At 42.9% G+C, this 20,987-nt stretch overlaps 1 protein-coding gene across 1 annotated transcript; it reads right to left on the reverse strand.

Annotated features, from left to right (window-relative positions):
• Window positions 1-312: 312 nt before the first annotated feature.
• Window positions 313-20,271, reverse strand: cln5 (CLN5 intracellular trafficking protein). The gene is made up of 4 exons (XM_033022984.1): window positions 20,035-20,271; window positions 14,543-14,717; window positions 10,739-10,964; window positions 313-2,949 (listed from the first exon to the last, which is right to left on the reverse strand). Exons 1-4 carry the CDS (start codon window positions 20,127-20,129, stop codon window positions 2,459-2,461), a joined length of 987 nt encoding a protein of 328 aa, XP_032878875.1. The 5' UTR covers window positions 20,130-20,271; the 3' UTR covers window positions 313-2,458.
• Window positions 20,272-20,987: the final 716 nt, after the last annotated feature.

Here is a 20,987-nt window from a genome sequence, read left to right on the forward strand (position 1 = left end):
TCGTTTGAAGACACTGAACATGGTGGTGGTAATGGGAAGTTGGGTGGAGGTAAGAATGATTTCTCAGAATAGACACTTAACCGCAACCTTGCCTCCCCCCCTCATAATATACATTAACAAGGGCTACCAATCAGTTAACTTTGTTCCCCCCTTTTCTCCCCCTCCCCCTCCCCCAACTGCAGCCTGTTTTGCAGCATCTTCACATCATTTAGTTTTTATTTCAGATATCTAGCATCGGCATTTTTTTGATTTTTGATTCTAATACCAATGGTGAAAAATCAGGGAGAGTAAAAAGACTACATTTGGTAAACATTAATGTACAGAGCTGATTTTATTCAAATATGTTTTTAGGTAACAACATATTTCATCCTCATTGAACAGTCTGTTAGGTAAAGATTCTACCTGTTGTGGAACAATACAAATAACAAAAGTTGTGTGTCAAATGAAGTGCTTCAGAAGCACTGCACGGTGCAGAGAGTTGCTTCAGGCAATGAACTTACTTGCACAGTTCCATATGATCTGCTGGACTTTTCAATGCAAAGGAGGACTTGGTGTTTTCCAGGTAATCTCTGCTTTTCTCACAATAGGCAAAGGCACAGCAATACTCTTAACACTATTTCTTCACCTAATGAGATTGAATGACCACGTTCCAATAGGGTTGGGGTATTCTCAAGCAGTAAAAGAGAAATTCCTGCTGTTGCGGTTTGCAATTTAGTGAATGAAGATTACCAGATAACAAGGTTTAATTTTCCAATTAGATCTCCATATCTTATTGTTGTGTATCTCACTTGAATGTTTACATCTATCTCCCCATCTCTAAAGTTTAGCTTAGAGAACTGCATGGAAACAGGCCCTTCGGCCCACCGAGTTCACGCCGACTAGTGATCCCAGTACACTAATTCCATTTCTACAGACTAGGGACAATTTTACAGAAGCCAATCAACCTACAAACCTGGACATCTTTGGAATGTGGTAGGAATCCAGAGCACTCAGAGCAAACCTATGCTGTGACAGAGAGAATGTACAAACTCCGTACAGACAAGCATCCATTGTCAGGATCCGACCAGTGTCCCTGGTACTGAATGGCAGCAACTCTACATCTGTGCCACCCTCCCACTGAGTTAATAAGTAATTCTATATAAAATGACTTTGCAAAACAAACATTGTTTCTTTACATATTTACATATTAACACTGATCAGAAGACTGATATTTGGTTCTGAATTAAGTGCTGTTGTAGCAGTTGAACAGAAGGATGTTTGTGACACCACCCATGTGATGGAAGCTCATTACCCAGCTTGATGTAAATCAGTGTGGGGCTGGCAGAGTGCCATCAATCTGCCAGGTGTAGACGTTTTCATAATGCCAGTTCTCATTTAGTTAGAAAGGTTGATGAGGATAAATTCATCAGCTAATTCACTTTGTTGGGAGCTCTTGTAACACATTTATGCAGAACATGGAAATTATGATTATTCAGGATTTCCCAGTGAGACAGTTTGCATTAAGTAAAAGATCCTGACTTAGAGAGAATATCCACTATTTATTGAACAGCACAATAAACTGAATCAACTGAATCCATATCGCCACATGATATTAACAGTAGAGAAGTGAATTCAGTTTAATAACATTAGCATTGGAGTGATGTAGAGGATCTGTTGCAAGATTTGCGTTTTCACCACAAACTCAAACAAGGGATAATACAAATGTAAGTTGGAAGCATTCAACATATCGCAAGTGGAAAAAAAGCAAATGCGGTAGCAAAATGGTCAAGTTACTAGACTATAATTATCCAGATGCCCAAATTATTCATTAGCAGGTACATTTGAATCCCACCACAGGATTAACCAAGTGATATGGTTATATATGGTTATATGATTGTCGGTTTGTAATGAAAATAGGAGCCAGTAATAGTGATTCATAGAAACTAATGGCTGATAAATCTGGCTCATGTATTTCAAGGAAGAAAACCTGCTATACATTGTCTAGATCAGACATCGGCCAAGATCGATCATTTTGGTAGATTCTAACCTGCTCTCCAAAATGGCTTAACAGACTTCAGAATAAGAATGGACACAAAATGTGACACTTTATTTAGGAAGACGTTAATCCATGGTACACCAATATTGTCAAAGGCAGACAATTAAATTCAGAGCATAATGTGTGTCTGTCGATATTCATCCATTCTCATCACACCATATCCCAGAGCATTTATTTCCCTCCTCTTCCAGCTCCAGCTGTCATTCTTGTGAACTCATCATTTCAAGGAACTGGCTAGATATCTGGTTAATCAGTCAACAACCTGAGTTGGGCATTTGAAAGTCAACATTGGGGAAGTTTGAAATAATATCATTGAGTTAATCAGTGCCCATTATTTTATAATCAATTAATATTTTTAGCGGAGTTAGTAAAGTTACATTTCCTAATACCTGAATGAATGTCTACTAACAAAAACTGTGCATGTTAAGAAGGTAAAGGAATTTCTTCATATGTTATTTCAATATAAGGTTGCTTCATTGGTAGGTACCAATACTCATAATTAAAATAAAGGTAAAAAGTGTTCTGTACTATAACCTTTTCAACTATTTCCAAAAGGCTTATTATAAATTCTTTTGCAGAATGTGGAGGTCTAAATGGATGATAAAAGGAATTAATTTGTTCTGCTAATGTCTTCTTGCCATGTGGCCCAAATATGGAGCTGTCATTACCTAGATAGGTAGGTTCACCACTATACAGAAATATTCTGGTATAATTGGTCTGTATTGGGCTCTTAAAGACAGCACCTAATTTTGACAGTGCATGATAAGTTCTCAACACAAATGCTGAACAGTCATAAGATTCAAACCATGTTTTGGAGCCAGGATTAGGATCAGCTCGAACAGTCCATGTCTCGTAGTATATACCAGTTCTGTTGTCTTCCTTTACCCATTTGGCCATTTTGTTAAATATTTCACCTGGGTAAATAAGAGTTACATTACATATTAAAATAAAACTCTAACATGTATTCTTAACATTTATTCACTTTATTTATTTAGTTTTATTCACAGCAGCCTAAAATCTCTCCAAGCAACCCTTGGAGATGTCCTAGAGGTTTGAGATCCTTGCCTCCCAAGAAAAGCTGTCAGGGTGTTCCTGGGCCAGAATCTCAGCAACACACAACCTGAGGCCACACAATCACTGAAGACTCACGTCTTTCATATATTCAATATTCAGGAGGGATAGACAGAAAGGAAAAGGAGGTGGGGTAGCGTTGCCGGTTAGAGAGGAGATTAACGCAATAGAAAGGAAGGACATTAGCTTGGAGGATGTGGAATCGATATGGGTAGAGCTGCGAAACACTAAGGGGCAGAAAACACTAGCGGGAGTTGTGTACAGCCACCTAACAGTAGTAGTGGAGTTGGGGATGGCATCAAACAGGCAATTAGAAATGCGTGCAACAAAGGTAAAACAGTTATAATGGGTGACTTCAATCTACATATAGATTGGGTGAATCAAATTGGCAGGGGTGCTGAGGAAGAGGATTTCTTGGAATGTATGCAGGATAACTTTCTAAACCAACATGTAGAGGAACCAACGAGAGAGCAGGCTATTCTAGACTGGGTATTGAGTAATGAGGAAGGGTTAGTTAGCAGTCTTGTTGTGCGTGGCCCCTTGGGCAAGAGTGACGATAATATGGTTGAGTTCTTCATTAGGATGGAGAGTGACATTGTTAATTCAGAAACAAGGGTCCTGAACTTAAAGAAAGGTAACTTTGAGGGTATGAGACGTGAATTGGCCAAGATAGACTGGCAATTGATTCTTAAAGGGTTGACGGTGGATATGCAATGGAAGGCATTTAAAGATTGCATGGATGAACTACAACAATTGTTCATCCCAGTTTGGCAAAAGAATAAATCAGGGAAGGTAGTGCATCCGTGGATAACAAGAGAAATCAGGGATAGTATCAAAACAAAAGATGAAGCATACAAATTAGCCAGAAAAAGCAGCCTACCAGAGGACTGGGAGAAATTCAGTCCAGCAGAGGAGGACAACGGGCTTAATTAGGAAAGGGAAAATAGATTATGAAAGAAAACTGGCAGGGAACATAAAAACTGACTCCAAACGTTTTTATAGATATGTGAAGAGAAAAAGATTAGTTAAAACAAATGTAGGTCCCTTGTAGTCAGAAACAGATGAATTGATCATGGGAACAAAGACATGGCAGACCAATTGAATAACTACTGGTTCTGTCTTCACTAAGGAAGACATAAAAAATCTGCCGGAAATAGCAGGGGACCGGGGGTCAAATGAGATGGAGGAACTGTGTGAAATTCAGGTTAGCCGGGAAGTGGTGTTAGGTAAATTGAATGGATTAAAGGCCAATAAATCCCCAGAGCCAGATAGGCTGCATCCCAGAGTACTTAAGGAAGTAGCTGCAGAAATAGTGGATGCATTAGTGATAATTTTTCGAAACTCTTTAGATTCTGGAGTAGTTCCTGAGGATTGGAGGGTAGCTAATGTAACCCCACTTTTTAAAAAGGGAGGGAGAGAAAAAACGGGGAATTACAGACCAGTTAGTCTAATATCGGTAGTGGGGAAACTGCTAGAGTCAGTTATTAAAGATGGGATAGCGGCACATTTGGAAAGTGGTGAAATCATTGGGCAAAGTCAGCATGGATTTATGAAAGGTAAATCATGTCTGACGAATCTTATAGAATTTTTAGAGGATGTAACTAGTAGAGTGGATAAGGGAAAACCAGTGGATGTGTTATATCTGAACTTTCAGAAGGCTTTCGACAAGGTCCCACATAAGAGATTAGTATACAAACTTAAAGCACACGGTATTGGGGGTTCAGTATTGATGTGGATAGAGAACTGGCTGGCAGACAGGAAGCAAAGAGTAGGAGTAAACGGGTCCTTTTCACAATGGCAGGCAGTGACTAGTGGGGTACCGCAAGGCTCAGTGCTGGGACCCCAGCTATTTACAATATATATTAATGATTTGGACGAGGGAATTGAATGCAACATCTCCAAGTTTGCGGATGACATGAAGCTGGGGGGCAGCGTTAGCTGTGAGGAGGATGCTAGGAGGCTGCAAGGTGACTTGGATAGGCTGGGTGAGTGGGCAAATACATGGCAGATGCAGTATAATGTGGATAAATGTGAGGTTATCCACTTTGGTGGCAAAAACAGGAAAGTAGACTATTATCTAAATGGTGGCCGATTAGGAAAAGGGGAGATGCAACGAGACCTGGGTGTCATGGTACACCAGTCATTGAAAGTAGGCATGCAGGTGCAGCAGGCAGTGAAGAAAGCGAATGGTATGTTAGCATTCATAGCAAAAGGATTTGAGTATAGGAGCAGGGAGGTTCTACTGCAGTTGTACAGGGTCTTGGTGAGACCACACCTGGAGTATTGCGTACAGTTTTGGTCTCCTAACCTGAGAAAAGACATTCTTGCCATAGAGGGAGTACAGAGAAGGCTCACCAGACTGATTCCTGGGATGTCAGGACTTTCATATGAAGAAAGACTGGATAGACTCGGCTTGTACTCGCTAGAATTTAGAAGATTGAGGGGGGATCTTATAGAAACCTACAAAATTCTTAAGGGGTTGGACAGGCTAGATGCAGGAAGATTGTTCCCGATGTTGGGGAAGTCCAGAACAAGGGGTCACAGTTTAAGGATAAGGGGGAAATCTTTTAGGACCGAGATGAGAAAAACATTTTTCACACAGAGAGTGGTGAATCTCTGTAATTCTCTGCCACAGAAGGTAGTTGAGGCCAGTTAATTGGCTATATTTAAGAGGAAGTTAGATGTGGCCCTTGTGGCTAAAGGGATCAGGGAGTATGGAGAGAAGGCAAGTACAGGATACTGAGTTGGATGATCAGCCATGATCATATTGAATGGCGGTGCAGGCTCGAAGGGCCGAATGGCCTACTCCTGCACCTATTTTCTATGTTTCTATGTTTCATGGATGGATTGGTGGGGACAGCTCGCTTGGTGCTCCACATCCATCACAGGAGAGTGTGGAGGGGCAAGGGCACGGACTGCAAGTTGAATACGCAAAGAAAATAATGGGTCAAGCTGCTTCATGGTGTTTCGAGTAAAATGTAAATCTTATTGCAATGCTGAACAAAACACAAAATAATGTAATAGTCTTTCTCAGACTCAATCACAGCAAAAGGCTGTGCGGCCCATTGATTCTGCACTGATCATCAATTCCCATTTACACTGACCCATTGCCAATCCCATTGTAATCTCCCATATTCCTATTCATTTCCCCCAGCTTCTATCACTCACCTACTGTCTAGCAACAATTTATACTGTCCAATTAATCTACCAACTTTGGCTTAGGGTTATGGGAGCAAACTGGAGCACCCAGAGGTTCACCCAATTACGAGAACATACGAACTCCAGACAGGATTGGAGGTCAGGATTACACTGGAGCTTTGAGGCAGCAACGCTACTGGCTGTGTTATTGTGTCACCTGTACGGGCATATAAGACAAGAAGATGTACCTAGTTCATTGAAAGTTACCTAACTAAATGTATTCAGTGTTAATCTATTCACTGTGTCGTATATCACATGGAGGTTATTTCACGCTCCATGTCTCTCATTAATTTATCATTAATTCTGCAATTTTCACCGTAGAACAAATTCAATAGAGTACATTTGGACATGTTTCCACCCCTCCCCCCTCCTTAAAAAAGGCGCCATAAATTCATTGACTTTTTGCAGCAGTCATTTGAAACAGAATGACCTACCATTGCTTCGTGTTCGTGTTCTAATGTTATGTCGGCTGAAGGCAGTGAGAAGGTTTAGGGATAACTACACAAATATATATAAATTATAGGCGCAGAATGCGGCCATTTGGCTCATCAAGTCTACTCTGCCATTCAATCATGGCTGATCTATCTTCCCCTCTCAACCCCATTCTCCTGCCTTCTCCCTAAAACCCCTGACACAATTACTAATTAAGAATCTGTCAATCTCTGCCTTAAAAACATCCATTGACTTGGCCTCCAAAGCTGTCTGTGGCAATACCTCAGGGCTCTCGCTTAACTTTTTTTCCCTGTTGCTAGCCGGGCAACCTTGGCAGCTTTTTTGGTTGCCAAATGACAGTTTAGGTGGTTATTTAAGATGGCTTGCATGACGCGTGCTCGGACGAAGTGAGTAGTTACCAGTCGGAATTATGCTCAATGAAGCATTCACATATTATTTCTGCTTCAAATAAAGTCACAAACTAAACATATTCACCAATCAATTAATGCAATTTTTATTATTTCTTTCTACTTCCAAACAAAAATGTGGTTGGATTATTCAGCGGTTTTAATGTTTCACGTGTTCACAATTTAATTAATCCATCTTTATGGATTAAAACAACTAATAACATTGGGAATTAAAACATATTTGATTGCATTCCGTTATCAAACATAGTCAATGTTAGCTCTGAAGACATCAGTGCAGGATGGATAGATGGTGGTGGTGGTGGGGGAGGGGGGGGGGGGGGGGCTTGAGAAGGCGATCGGTGCGGATTGGATGGATTGAGGCAGGGGAATTAATGTGTGTTGGTTGGAGTAGGTAAAATTGTGTGGGGAGAGCGCGGGGGATGACAGTGGGTTGAATGGGGGGGGGGGGATCTGTGCAGGATGGATGGGAGGAGCAGTGCAGGATGAAGAGGTGGAGCAGTACAGGATGGATGGGAAGGGGGGTCAGTAAAGGATAAATTGGGGGACCAGTGTAGGATTGATGGGGAGTGGCAGGAGAATCAATGCGAGGTGGATAGGGAGATCAGTGCAGGACGAATAGATGGGGGGGGGACCACAGGGGATGTCAGTGAGGACTGAATAGAGGCAGGAATGGGGATCAGTGTGGGATGGAGAGGAGGGGTCTCAGGATAAGGGGGGTGGAGGGGGGCGTTCAAGAGAGGTACAGGAAGGGGCAGAGGAGGTGGGAAGGAAGGTCAGCGCTCCTTGGATAACAACGGCATCATCACTCAAATCGCTATCAAAATATGGAAGGAACCGGGGAACACAATATCTTGGCGGCCGCGCATGCGCATGCGCACACTCACACACGCGTGCGCGGGGCTTCGTTGAACGGTAATTTCAGCTCAAGCCAGCGCTAAATGCAGCTCAACTGCCCGGCTCACCTACAGCCCTGTCTCAATCCACACAGGGACAGGCAGAGTGCGCTGGGTTTAGCGCTGCTTCTCTGCGCTGGCTGTAGGCACCGCTCCCGTCTGACCCCGACGTCTCTGGCCACCCGGTTGTGGGAAAGATGCTAAGTGTGGCGTGACGGAGCGAATGACGGGCCCCGCACAGCAGCGGCAGCAGCGACGGCGGCTACATCTCCTCCTCCTCCCGCACACCGCTGCCACTCTGTCAACGGCGCTTTCAAAACAGACCCTTGGAGGAGGGAGTTGTCGGTCAGTGGCGGTTCGGCAGCGATTGCAGCGCCGGAGACCGGGATCGATCCTGGCTGTCTGCCGAGAGTGTTTTGGCACGTCTCCCTCCTCCAATCACCGCGCTCTATCCTCACTCCCCCCCCCACTCTACTTCTGCCTCTGACCGACACCTCCCTCCTCTAAGGGTTTGTTATGAAAGCGCCGTTGGCGGAGTGGCAGCAGCGGCCGTTATCAGGCCGGGCGGGGTGCGGGAGGACGAGGAGATGGAGCCGTCGCCGCTGCTGCTGTGCGGGCCCGTCATTCGCTCCAACCCTCCATCACGCCACACTTTCCCACAGCCGTCGCCGACACAAAACGTCACGTTACCGCTAATTTCGAGCCCTGATACTTATTTGTTTTGGGGGTAGAGACCACTTTTGTTAAGCCGTTTAAGAAAGTTTCCATAAATATCCAGATAGAAGATACACAAATTGAGGATTTCCTTCTCTGAAAGTGCAGGGATTGCAACAACAATGGATTAAACAATCGTAATGCACAGATTAAACTGACAGATGATAAACGAAGAGAGCCTAAGAGAAGTTTTAATAGCCTTGCATAAATGAATGCATATTATGATGATATCCGAGGTTGACAAACTATTCACAACCAGCGACTGAAGAATTTTGCTTATTCCAGTATCCAGACAATGAGTGGAGCGAGTCTATAGCATATTTAATTCAAAAATTAAAACCAGAGTTGTATTCTTATACAAATACAAGAAAAATAAGAGGAAGAGCATGCCACCTGTCCCCTCAAGCACATCTCCCTCTTCACTAAGATCTTGGCTGATCTGCCCAGGGCCAGACCTCCCCTTAGCCCTCAATGCTCCAATCTTGAAATAATGTATCTACCTCCACTTTAAAAACAATAACTTCTTATGATCTAGTTTGCACAACTCTCTGAGGAAAAGGGAATGGCAGACATCGATTGTACTCTCTAATAAAATGTTTCTGCGTGCCTCAAGGTTAAATGTTGAAAATGTATCCCTCATTCAGGACTCTCCCATTGATGAAAACTTCGGCATCTAGCCTGTCATGCCCCCTTAGGATCTTAAAATCTTTCAATAGGATCACCACTCATCCTATTTCAGGAAATACCGGCCCAATTAGGCATTTCTCGATCTCAGAGCCACATAACACAGTCCTGTTCCATCAGAGTGCCCATATAATCAATATCAGGATTGTTTTTGCATCATATTCCCTGTTAAAACAACAATAATGGTTAATCACGCTGGGTTAAGGTGAACAAACATGGCCACTTATTATTCCTAATCACTGGTAGACAATAAAGCTGGAGAAACTCAGTGGGTGAGGCAGCATGTATGGAGCGAAGGAATAGGTGACGTTTTGGGTGAAGACCCTTCTACAGACTGAAAACTGATCAGCACACAACTACTCCCAGATATCAATCTCAAATTTGCAGAATGAATCCATTCAATCCCACAGTGGATCGTGTTTACACTGCATCAGCACCACTTTGATTAAAGTGGTATCAATTACAATAAATAATTTGGCTAAGAGTTAAGATTTTGCACAAGACTCCAGACTCAACAGCAAAGCCATCCATTCTCTGCCTATACTTTACACTTTAGCTATTTTTTTAAGCATACGGTGTACAAGGTAACTAACCCGAGTTTCTGTCCTTGGTAATACAGAGAAGGGCAGGAAAAATGCAAAGGCTGATTGCCGTATTTCAGCTACCACTGATCCCATCGGCAAGTCTACTTTCATGGTCTGCATCATTTGCATGCTCAAAATTGGAAAGCCACCCGTCAGATAAACTACTTCTGCACAAACAATCCCATTGCAAGCAGATCAATACAAACTGTACATTTCTAATTTAGCACATAATGAGCTCAACTGCAAATCTTTACTCATTAAGTTCCTATGCAAGGCTGGTTTCATAATTAAAAAGCCAACTTATGACAAAATTGCATTTCACCATTATTGTTCTTCACTATCAAAAATTCAAAAGAATAATAATAGATTCAAGATTCAAGATTTCCCTCTTAGCAAGTCAGCTTAAATTCTCTCCGTAACATATTTGCCATCAGCAGCAGAGATATGTGGAGGAACGAGGATGTTTGATGGATATGTGAAGGGGAATAGGTTACAGGGAAACAAGTGAGAAAATGGAACTGATGAGTTTTCAGACTCACTAGCCTCCTGTGTTTTGAGAAAATAATTGTATTGGATTTTAAACATTTTCAAGAAGCATAACACATTTTGATTCATGTTAACATACTCTTATATTTCATCCTTTCCTATTTAATGCAGTGGAAGTTCATTCCTGGACAACCAATTGATCCTTGTACTTACCAGATACTTCAGAAACTTTCACCAAGGATCCATTTTCTTTCCAATGTAGGTCATCTATTCCCTCAAAGAAACAGGCTGCTCCTTGATTGCACCAGAAAGGAGCAGCTATGCCGGGTCGAAGATGTGGAAAAGAGCAGTTTCCAAGTTGAAAGAGTTCATACCACTCCATGGTGTAGTTTTTACCTGTCAAGGTGCTCCTGAAGCCAATTGCATCATGCATAATATGCTGTGAAGAGTGTAAAAACTGATAAGGTGCAAGAAATGACCAATGTTTTAAAGTTAACCCCAAATATAATCCACATATACTTTAACTTTTGACAAGGTTTCCTTATCCACTTCATTAAAGGTGAATAATTTACACAAAATTGAATTTTTTTATGGAACTTTTATAATTCAAAAAAATAAAAAGGCAATGTGTGTCACTAACTTCCTCATCCAACCTCCTGGTAAAGTTAAAAATTCAAATATTACTTTAGAATTTAGAGATATAGCATGGAAGCAGGCCCTTCGGCCAACCGAGTCCGTGCCGATCAGCGATCATCGCTTACACACATACTATCCTACACAGGATCAATTTACAAATTTGGGAGGAAACCGGAGCAACATTGGCCATTGTCCTACCAAATGTTTCTTATCCATGTAACTGTTCAAATGTAACTAAATGTTGTGATTGTCCCCGCCTCGACCAGCTCCTCTGGCACCTCATTCGATCCATCTACTACCCAGTGTGGAAAGCTTGTCCCTCTGATCCCCTTTAAATCTCCTCTAACCTTAAACCTATGCCCTCGAGTTTTAAACTTCCCCTACCCTAGGAATAAGGCAATCTACCCTACATCCCATTAACTTTGTAAACCTCTCTAATATCACCCTTAACTAACTTTCGCTCCAAGAAGAAACAATTCCCATCTATTCAATCTCTTTCAACTCAAGTCCTCCAGTCTAGGTAACATTCCTGCAAATGATGAGCAAAGAGGTCCTTCTGCAGTTGTACTGAGCCCTTGTGAGACCATACCTGGAGTATTGTGTACAGTTTTGGTCCCCTAATTTGAGGAAGGACATTCTTGCTATTGAGAGAGTGCAGCGTAGGTTTACAAGGTTAATTCCTGGGATGGCGGGACTGTCATATGCTGAGAGAATGGAACAGCTGGGCCTGTAAACTCTGGAGTTTAGAAGGATGAGAGGTAATCTCACTGAAACATATAAGATTGTTAAGGGTTTGGACACGCTAGAGGCAGGAAACATGTTCCCGATGTTGGGGGAGTCCAGAACCAGGGGCAACAGTTCAAAAATAAGGAGTAAGCCATTTAAAACGGAGACGAGGAAACACTATTTCTCACAGAGAGTGGTGAGTCTGTGGAATTCTCTGCCTCAGAGGGCGGTGGAGGCGGGTTGTCTGGATGCTTTCAAGAGAGAGCTAGATAAGGCTCTTAAAATAGCGGAGTCAGGGGATATGGGGAGAAGGCAGGAACGGGGTACTGATTGGGGATGATCAGCCATGATCACATTGAATGGCGATGCTGGCTCGAAGGGCCGAATGCCCTATTCCTGCACCTATTGTCTACTGTCTAAATCTTCTTTGCACCCTCTCTAGCTTAATGACATATTTCCTATAACATGGTGACCAGAACTGCCACAATATTCCAATTACTTAAAAGTGGAAACTAACCAATAGTTCGTACAACTGTAATATGACATCTGAACTCCTATACTCTGCCTCAACCAATGAAGGCAAGCAAACCATGTGCCGTCTTTACCACTCTGTCTACCTGTGTAGCCTCTTTGATGGAACTATATATGTATAGTGCCCTCCATAATGTTTGGGACAAAGATACATCATTTATTTATTTGCCCCTGCCTCCACAATTTGAGATTTGTAATAGAAACAAATCACACGTGGTTAAAGTGCACATGGTCAGATTGTATTAAAGGGTATTTTTATACATTTTGGTTTCACCATGTAGAAATTACAGCTGTGTTTATATATGGACCCCCAGTTCAGAGCACCATAATGTTTCAGACACATGGCTTCACAGGTGTTTGTAAATGCTCAGGTGTGTTTAATTGCCTCCTTCATGCAGGTATAAGAGAGCTCTCAGCACCTAGTCTTTCCTCCAGTCTTTCCATCACCTTTGGAAATTGTTATTGCTGTTTATCAACATGACCTAAGTTGTGCCATTGAAATCAAAGAAGCCATTATGAGTGAGAAACAAGAATACAACTGTTAGAGACATCAGCCAAACCTTAGGCTTACCAAAATCAACTGAATAGAAAGACAGATGCTACACTGCAAGATGTAAACCACTGGTTAGCCGCAAAAATAGGATGGTCAGGTTACAGTTTGCCAAGAATTACTTAAAAGAGCATCCACAGTTCTGGAAAACGGTCTTGTGGACAGATGAGACAACGATTAACATATCAGAGTGATGGCAAGGGCAAAGTATGGAAGAAAGAAGGAATTGGCCAAGATCCAAAGCATACCACCTCATCTGTGAAACACGGTGGTGGGGGTGTTAAGGCCTTCATGTATGGCTGCTGAAGGTACTGGCTCACTTATCTTCATTGATGATACAACTGTTGATGGTAGTAGCATAATGAATTCTGAAGTTTATAGACACAGCATATCGGCTCAAGTTCAAACAAATGCCTCAAAACTCATTGGCCGGCGGTTCATTCTAGAGCAAGACAATGATCCCAAAGATACTGCTAAAGCAACAAATTAGTTTTTCAAAGCTAAAAAATGGTCAGTTCTTGTGTGGTCAAGTCAATCACCCAATCTGAACCCAATTGAGCATGCCTTTTATATGCTGAAGAGAAAACTGAAGGGGACTAGCCCTCAAAATATTCATAAGCTGAAGATGGCTGTAATACAGGCCTAGCAGAGCATCACCAGAGAAGACACCCAGCAACTGGTGATGTCCATGAATCGCATACTTCAAGCAGTCATTGCATGCAAAGGATATGCAACAAAGTACTAAACATGACTACTTTCATTTACATGACATTGCTGTGTCCCAAACATTATGGTGCCCTGAAATGGGGGCACTATGTATAAACACTGCTGTAATTTCTACATGGTGAAACCAAAATGTATGAAAATGGCCTTTATTAAAATCTGACAATGTGCACTTTAACCACATATGATTTTTTTCTATTACAAATCTCAAATTGTGGAGTACAGAGGCAAATAAATAAATGTTGCCAAAAAAAGCACTCAGCAGCAATCTCTGTGGCACAAAACTGTTTATAGGTCTCCAATCTGAAAAGCAACCTCCCACTACCACCCTCTGATCCTACCACCAAGCCAATTCAGTCTGCAAATTGCAATCTCAGCCTGAATACCATGTAATCTAACCTTCTGAATTAGCCTACCATGCAAGACCTTGTCAAAGGCCATGCTAAGGTCTACATAGACTGTCTGAAGAAGGGTCTCGACCAGAAATGTCACCTATTCCTTTTCTCCAGAGATGCTGTTTGACCCGCTGAGTTACTCCAGCTTTTTGATTCTATCCATTAAGACATTATCCTCTGTCCTATCGTTACTTGTTTTGGTCATCTCATCAAGAAATTCAAATGTGAAATAAAACATACTTTTCCCGACAGAAACAATTATATTTTAGGCCTATTGGAAACAAGACATGCGAGGAGTTTAATGCATTTTCGCATCGTAATAGCAAGAAAGAGAAAATAAAATAGTAGGAAAGCCTTGCTACAATTTTACAGGAAACAGATGAGATCACACCTGCAGAAAAAGAAAACTGACAGATTTCTTGTCCTAAAGAAGAGGTAATAATTCAAAACACTCACAAAATGTCCCAGAAGATCTCCATATTTGAACTTCCAGACTGGAGTCTGAAGCCGATAAACTTCAATGTGATCCTGGTCTTTCAGTTGAGGTATCTCCCCATTAGGAGAGCCTGCAGGGCAGAAGGGATATTTGGGCTGACAGAATGGATCAGGAGTGGGCCGATGATCGTAGCGTCTGAAAAGAACAGCTTGCCATCAAACGCTATGGTGAAATTAGCAAAGAAGAGAAACCATTCCACAAATTTATACAAGAACACTTAACAGGGCTCGAAATTAACGGTTGCCCGGGTGCCAATGGCCACCAAAAGTCCCGCCGGGCAACCGAAAAGCCGTGTCATTTTGCCCGGCTTGGCTCCCCTCTCTATCTCTCTCTCTCTCTCTGTCACTCTCCGTCTCCGCCCACCATCCGTGTCCGGGCCGCAGAGTTTTCCCACTCCGGCCGCTCCTCACCTGCCGGCACGGCTGGCCGCCTTGCACATGCGCACTGCCACGGCCTGCACATCCTCCCCCTGCACATGCGCACAACCATGGCCAGCACATCATCCAGAGCCCCAGCCGCAGGGGGGCAAATTCCACCCGCCAATCGGCTGCGGAAGTCCCGATGAGGTCGAGACACGGCCTAGGCACCACTTTTTTTGGGGGGGATGTTCAGGGCACTCTCATAATTTTGTCCGGATTAAAGGTGCCGGAAAATTTGTGGCGGCCCATCTGAAACATTAACACTTTCCCTCTCCACAAATAACTTTCCAGAATTGTATATTATTGTGCGAGTGAATTCCGTCCAAGTCTTTTTCTGCTCCCTTTTGCCAAAACATCTTGTTTTGTGCTTTCACTCCAATAAACTTCCTTAGTGCTTGAAAAAAATAAAAAATAAAAATAAAATACTGAGTTGGATGATCAGCATTGATCATATTGAATGGTGGTGCAGGCTCGAAGGGCCGAATGGCCTACTCCTGCACCTATTTTCTATGTTTCTATGTATGATCAGCGACTGCCAAGTGTAACTCATGTGGATCATGCATTGTAAGGTTTATATGTTGAATCAGTTGCATTGCTCATTGTATGAGATCAGCAATACAGATCCTGCATTCAGATGGAGCTGGCTCTGTTTGACATTCATTTATATCCATGATCTGCAGCTATATAAATGAGCACATGCTCAAGATTATCCATTAGTGTCTTGGTTTTAACATTCAAGCAATTTGTTGCAGCAGCCTATTTATTCAAATTGTCCAGTGTATGAAACTGCTTGACTAAAATCGGTGGTGAAAATACTGCCATGGTGGGCTATTGCAGTGTGATCTTTTTAATTTGTGGTCGTGTCATGTGTTTAATATTGGTCAGGATTAATTAACTAGGCTAAATTAAACGCTTTATAAAGCACTGGCTATTAACCTGAATGGAGTAACTGCAAATGCTGGTTTAAACCGAAGATGGACACAAAAAGCTGGAGTAATTCAGCGGGACAGGCAGCATCTCGGGAGAGAAGGAATGGGTGACGTTTTAGGTCAGGACCGCTCCTCAGACCAGTCTCGCTGAGTTACTGTCCCGCTGAGTTACACCAGCTTTTTGTGTCTAGCTTCTGGATATTAACCTGTTATTTTGGTATTATCCCAACATTCTGTGATGGGAATAAATCTCTTGCTTGGAGCCCAGCTCTCTACCAGTTTTTGAATCAGGGTAGATTTTAATTTTTGGTGTAACCGCATTTTGGACTCTGTAGCCCTGTATCAGCTGTTGTGGAATTTAAAAATTAAATATTTAAACCGAGAAAATAAAGGAAGAATAAGGATTTAGTGCATTACTTTCTCAGTAGAGGTTATTTAGTTACCCAATCCCCGACTTTTATCCTTGTCTACCAGAAACGTCACCTATTCCTTCGCTCCATAGATGCTGCCTCACTCGCTGAGTTTCTCCAGCATTTTTGTCTACCACAAAAGATAATCCCCTGACATTTTCGCCACCTCCAATGGGATCCCACCACTGGCCACATCTTCCCACCCAAACCACCCCCTCTCCTGGCACTTTCCCTTGCAACCGCAGGAAATTATACACTTGCCGCTTTACCTTCCGGGTTGACTCCATCCAAGGACTGAAGCAATCTTTCCAGGTGCGGCAGAGGTTCACCTGCACCTCCTCCAACCTCATCTATTGCATCCGCTGCTCTAGGTGTCAGCTGCTCTACATCGGTGAGACCAAGCGTAGGCTTGGCGATCGCTTCGCCCAACACCTCCTCTCGGTTTGCAATAACCAACCTGATCTCCCGGTGGCTCAGCACTTCAACTCCCCCTCCCATTCCGAATCCGATCTTTCTTTTCTGGGCCTCATCCATGGCCAGAGTGAGGCCCACCATCATTTGGAGGAGCAGCACCTCATATTTTGCTTGGGTAGTTTACACCCCAGCGGTATGAACATTGACTACTCCAATTTCAGGTAGTCCCTGCTTTCTCCTTCATTCCCCTCCCCTTCCCAGCTCTCCCTGGTTTCTCCTTCATTCCCCTCCCCTTCCCAGCTCTCCCACAGCCCACTTTCTCCACCTCTTCCTTTCTTCTACCTGCCCCCACCCCCACATGAGTCTGAAGAAGGGTCTCGACCCGAAACGTCGCCTATTTCCTGTGCTCCATAGATGTTGCCTCACCTATAGGTGAGGCAACCAGACAATAGGTGCAGGAGTAGGCCATTCTGCCCTTCGAGCCAGCATCGCCAATCAATGTGATCATGGTTGATCATCCCCAATCAGTACCCCGTTCCTGCCTTCTCCCCCTTTAAGAGCCCTATCTAGCTCTCTCTTGAAAGTATCCAGAGAAACTGAGGCAGGGAATTCCAGACTCACAACTCTCTGTGTGAAAATTTCCTCATCTCCGTTCTAAATTGCTTACCCTTTATTCTTAAACTGTGGCCCCTGGTTCTGGTCTCCCCCAACATCGAGAGCATGTTTCCTGCCTCTAGCGTGTCCAAACCCTTAATAATCTTGTATGTTTCTATAAGATCCCCTCTCATTCTTCTAAATTCCCGAGTGTACAAGCCCAGCTGCTCCATTCTCTCAGCATATGACAGTCCCGCCATCCTGGGAATTAACCTTGTAAACCTACGCTGCACTCAATAGCAAGAATGTCCTTCCTCAAATTAGGGGACCAAAACTGCACACAATACTCTAGGTGTGGTCTCACACCTCCTGTGCATCTGCAGAAGGGCCTCTTTGCTCCTATACTCAACTACTCTTGTTATGAAGGCCAACATGCCATTCACTTTCTTCACTGCCTGCTGTATCTGCATGCTTACTTTCAGTGACTGATGAACAAGGACCCCCCAGATCCTGTTGTACTTCCCCTTTTACCAACTTGACACCATTTAGATAATAATCTGCCTTCCTGTTTTTGCTACCAAAGTGGATAACCTCACATTTATCCACATTAAACTACATCTGCCATGCATCTGCCCACTCACCCAACCTGGCCAAGTCACTCTGCATTCTCATAGCATTCTCCTCACAGTTCACACTGCCACCCAGCAATTAAAGTCGGGTAGCTCATGCAGAAACAATACTTCACAACATTCAGTAGGCCGGCTTCAATTTTACTTAAGAGATTTGCATGAGCGGGTCCCAACCGTGGTATCCATCACGGGTAGACTCATCTTCATGTCATGTTTCCAGAAGCAAAGAACATAATCTCACAATGAGAAGTCAGCCATTTAGGACTGAGATTAGGAGAAATATCTCTGTGCTGAGGACTGTGTCTAAAATTCTCCCTCTGAAAAGCTTGAATGTTCAACCATTGAGCAGAAAGTTCCTTGAAAATTTGGTGGAAAATAGGCTTAAGACACAGGATCAGGCAAGATCATAGTGAACAACAAAGCTTTGTCCATCTCTTGTTTCCATTTCTAACATCTTTATGCTTGTACCTTCTTAAGAGTCCACCCGGGACTATACTGGAAGTTGGACAATTTTTACATTTATCAAGCCAATTAACCTACAAACCTGTACGCCTTTCGAGTGTGGGAGGAAACCGAAGATCTCGGAGAAAACCCATGCAGATCACGGGGAGAATGTACAAACTCCATACACACAGCACCCGTAGTCGGGATCGAACCCGGGTCTCCAGCGTTGCATTTTGATGTAAGGCAGCGACTCTACCGCTGCACCACCGTGACCGTGCTCAAACTCAACATACACAAATCCATTGAAGTCAGTCATTTCAAATCCGGCACTAACATAGATTAGTAAGTAAAATACAGCACTAATGCAATTTTATATTTTAATATATCAGGAAAAGGCCCTTGTCTAACTTTGCCCAAATAAGTGTAGAAATAAAAAAAAGGTTGGAATCACTCAGTTAGTCAGATAGTGTCTGTGGAAAGAGAAAGAGTTAATGTTTCAAGTCCAGAACCCTTCACTTGGATAAAGAATCAAGAAAATGAAACATCAATTGTTTCTCCTTGTACTAAATGCTGCCTAACTCGCTGAGTGTGCTCTCAGTCCTAAGGGTCTTGACCCAAAACGTCACCCATTCCTTCTCTCCAGAGATGCTGCCTGTCCCGCTGAGTTACTCCAGCATTTTGTGTCTATCTGCGCTGAATTTTCTTTTTTAATTTTCATTTTTTTAATTTTGCATTTATAGTATAAGCAGTTTAAAAAAAAATTCACATATTAAAAAAAACAAATGGAAAATTATCGCTCACAACTCAAGCACCCAATAATTCCCTTGATCTGAGTCAAAAGGCCCAAATCAAATGAAAAATTGTTTGCATGTTGCTGTAGACGAGAGAATAAAGGCTTTCAGAATCAAATAAACTGCAAAGGTGCCATCTTTCCTTGTGACCATTAACTACATGTAGTATATAAATTGTGACCGTTTATGATCATTTGATCACGTGTGCATCATTGTAGAGTCTAAAAACCTGGAACAAACCAGACATCTACTTCGCCTTGTTTCCCCCTCTGCAAGTTGCTACATTAACAAATGTTTGTATGGATTTTTGCATGACTTTTTTTTTACAAGTAACGTACATTTTTTTGAAATATGTAGAAGTGTACACATCTTACAATGTATAATCGAGTAGCATGGTAGTTGTTGATGTTATCTGAGTAACATGCGCTACGTCTTGGCCCCAGTTTCGCCTTTTTGGGAACTGAATTTGAAAACCAAAAATTCAGTACATGCATTTAGTTGAATGCATGAAACGGAAGATTAAAAAATAAACCTAAGAGAGTATTTGTATCTTAAACCACAGCACAGCGTTGGGCCCACACCAAAGATGAATTGTTGTTATTGACGTTTCAGTCCTGTTGGCCTGGCCAAGTCTTATCTTTCAGCCAACTAAAATACTTTCTGGACTTTGGTGGGAGTTTTCCGCGAGAGTGTAAACACAAGCTCATGCAAAACAAGTCGTGGGTTTATTTTAAATGCATTGCTGCTGCAGGCTTGAGGAAACACTTCCGCTCGGTTCAACACCAATGCTGGGAGTGGGACACTCTGTGCGAAGCAGCTCACCTGTAAGGGACCGGCCACGTCTGCTGCTTGTCTGCTCGGGAGACTTGCAGCAGCAGCAGCCAGAGGCAGATGAAGCCCCGCAGCTCGCTGCCCATCCTCCAGCCCCCGACACCGGGCTCGCCGCTGGTTCCTCCTTCCTAGCCGGAGTCACATGAATCGCTTCCTGAGCCGCGAACTCCTCTCTGAACTGTCAGCTCCTCTGACCCCGTCCCGGCTCACAAACAGGCAGCGAGCCTGCAGCTAGATTAAAACAAAAATAATCTGCAAACGGAAATAACGTTTATGCAATTCTGCAATCTGCAAACGGAAATAAAGTTTATGCAATTCTAAATCCCTCCACAGTACAAATGCAATCTTGATATTTAATTATATCACCGTGCATTCAGTCGGATATTTGTTTCCCTGGTTTAGGGCACCAGGCTGTTTCATGGGCGAGGGGCTCATGCTCATCAGCAGTTACATACGAATAAATAGCGTGTGAGTGCAGAAAAAGAACAATACGTGACCTACTGGAACTTAAAAAAACACAATTATGAGAGTAAATGTATTTTAGCCTATTAGAGAAGTCATTTGAAATCATAGCTTGCCGAGAGGGAGAATAGGCCGAAGTCAGCATGGTTTTGTTAAAGGGAGATTTTGCCTGACAAATCTGTTGGGAGTTTTTTTTTTTGCTTAAGGAAGAGTGGATGGTGAGGGCAATTGGGGCTCTAGTCTAGAGTAAGAAGGAGGCATAGGGCAGGTATAGGGTGATTTCACGAAAGGTCACTGGAGCGTAGATCCGCACCCACGTGACCGAAATTTTTAACTGGGGGACAAGCGTCACTTCCGGTACATGTTAGTGGATGGGAAAACACGCACTTTCACACCCGTTAAAAACATCGAAAACGGCCCGTTTTTGAGCTGCAATTTACTGTTACCAGTCGGGGTGACCGTGAGGAACAGCTACCTAAATT

Source organism: Amblyraja radiata, chromosome 6 (genome assembly GCF_010909765.2).
Source record: "Amblyraja radiata isolate CabotCenter1 chromosome 6, sAmbRad1.1.pri, whole genome shotgun sequence".
NCBI classification, from domain to species: Eukaryota; Metazoa; Chordata; class Chondrichthyes; order Rajiformes; family Rajidae; genus Amblyraja; species Amblyraja radiata.

Bases quoted from the DNA above. Each gene is read 5' to 3' on its own strand.
- cln5 (XM_033022984.1), bottom strand. From the start codon at position 20,129: ATGGGCAGCGAGCTGCGGGGCTTCATCTGCCTCTGGCTGCTGCTGCTG. The intron at 14,718-20,034 runs GTGAGCTGCTTC...TGTTCTTTTCAG, and splicing joins ACGTGGCCGGTCCCTTACAG to ACGCTACGATCATCGGCCCA. The intron at 2,950-10,738 runs GTAAGTACAAGG...TTATTTACCCAG, and splicing joins GAAAGTTTCTGAAGTATCTG to GTGAAATATTTAACAAAATG.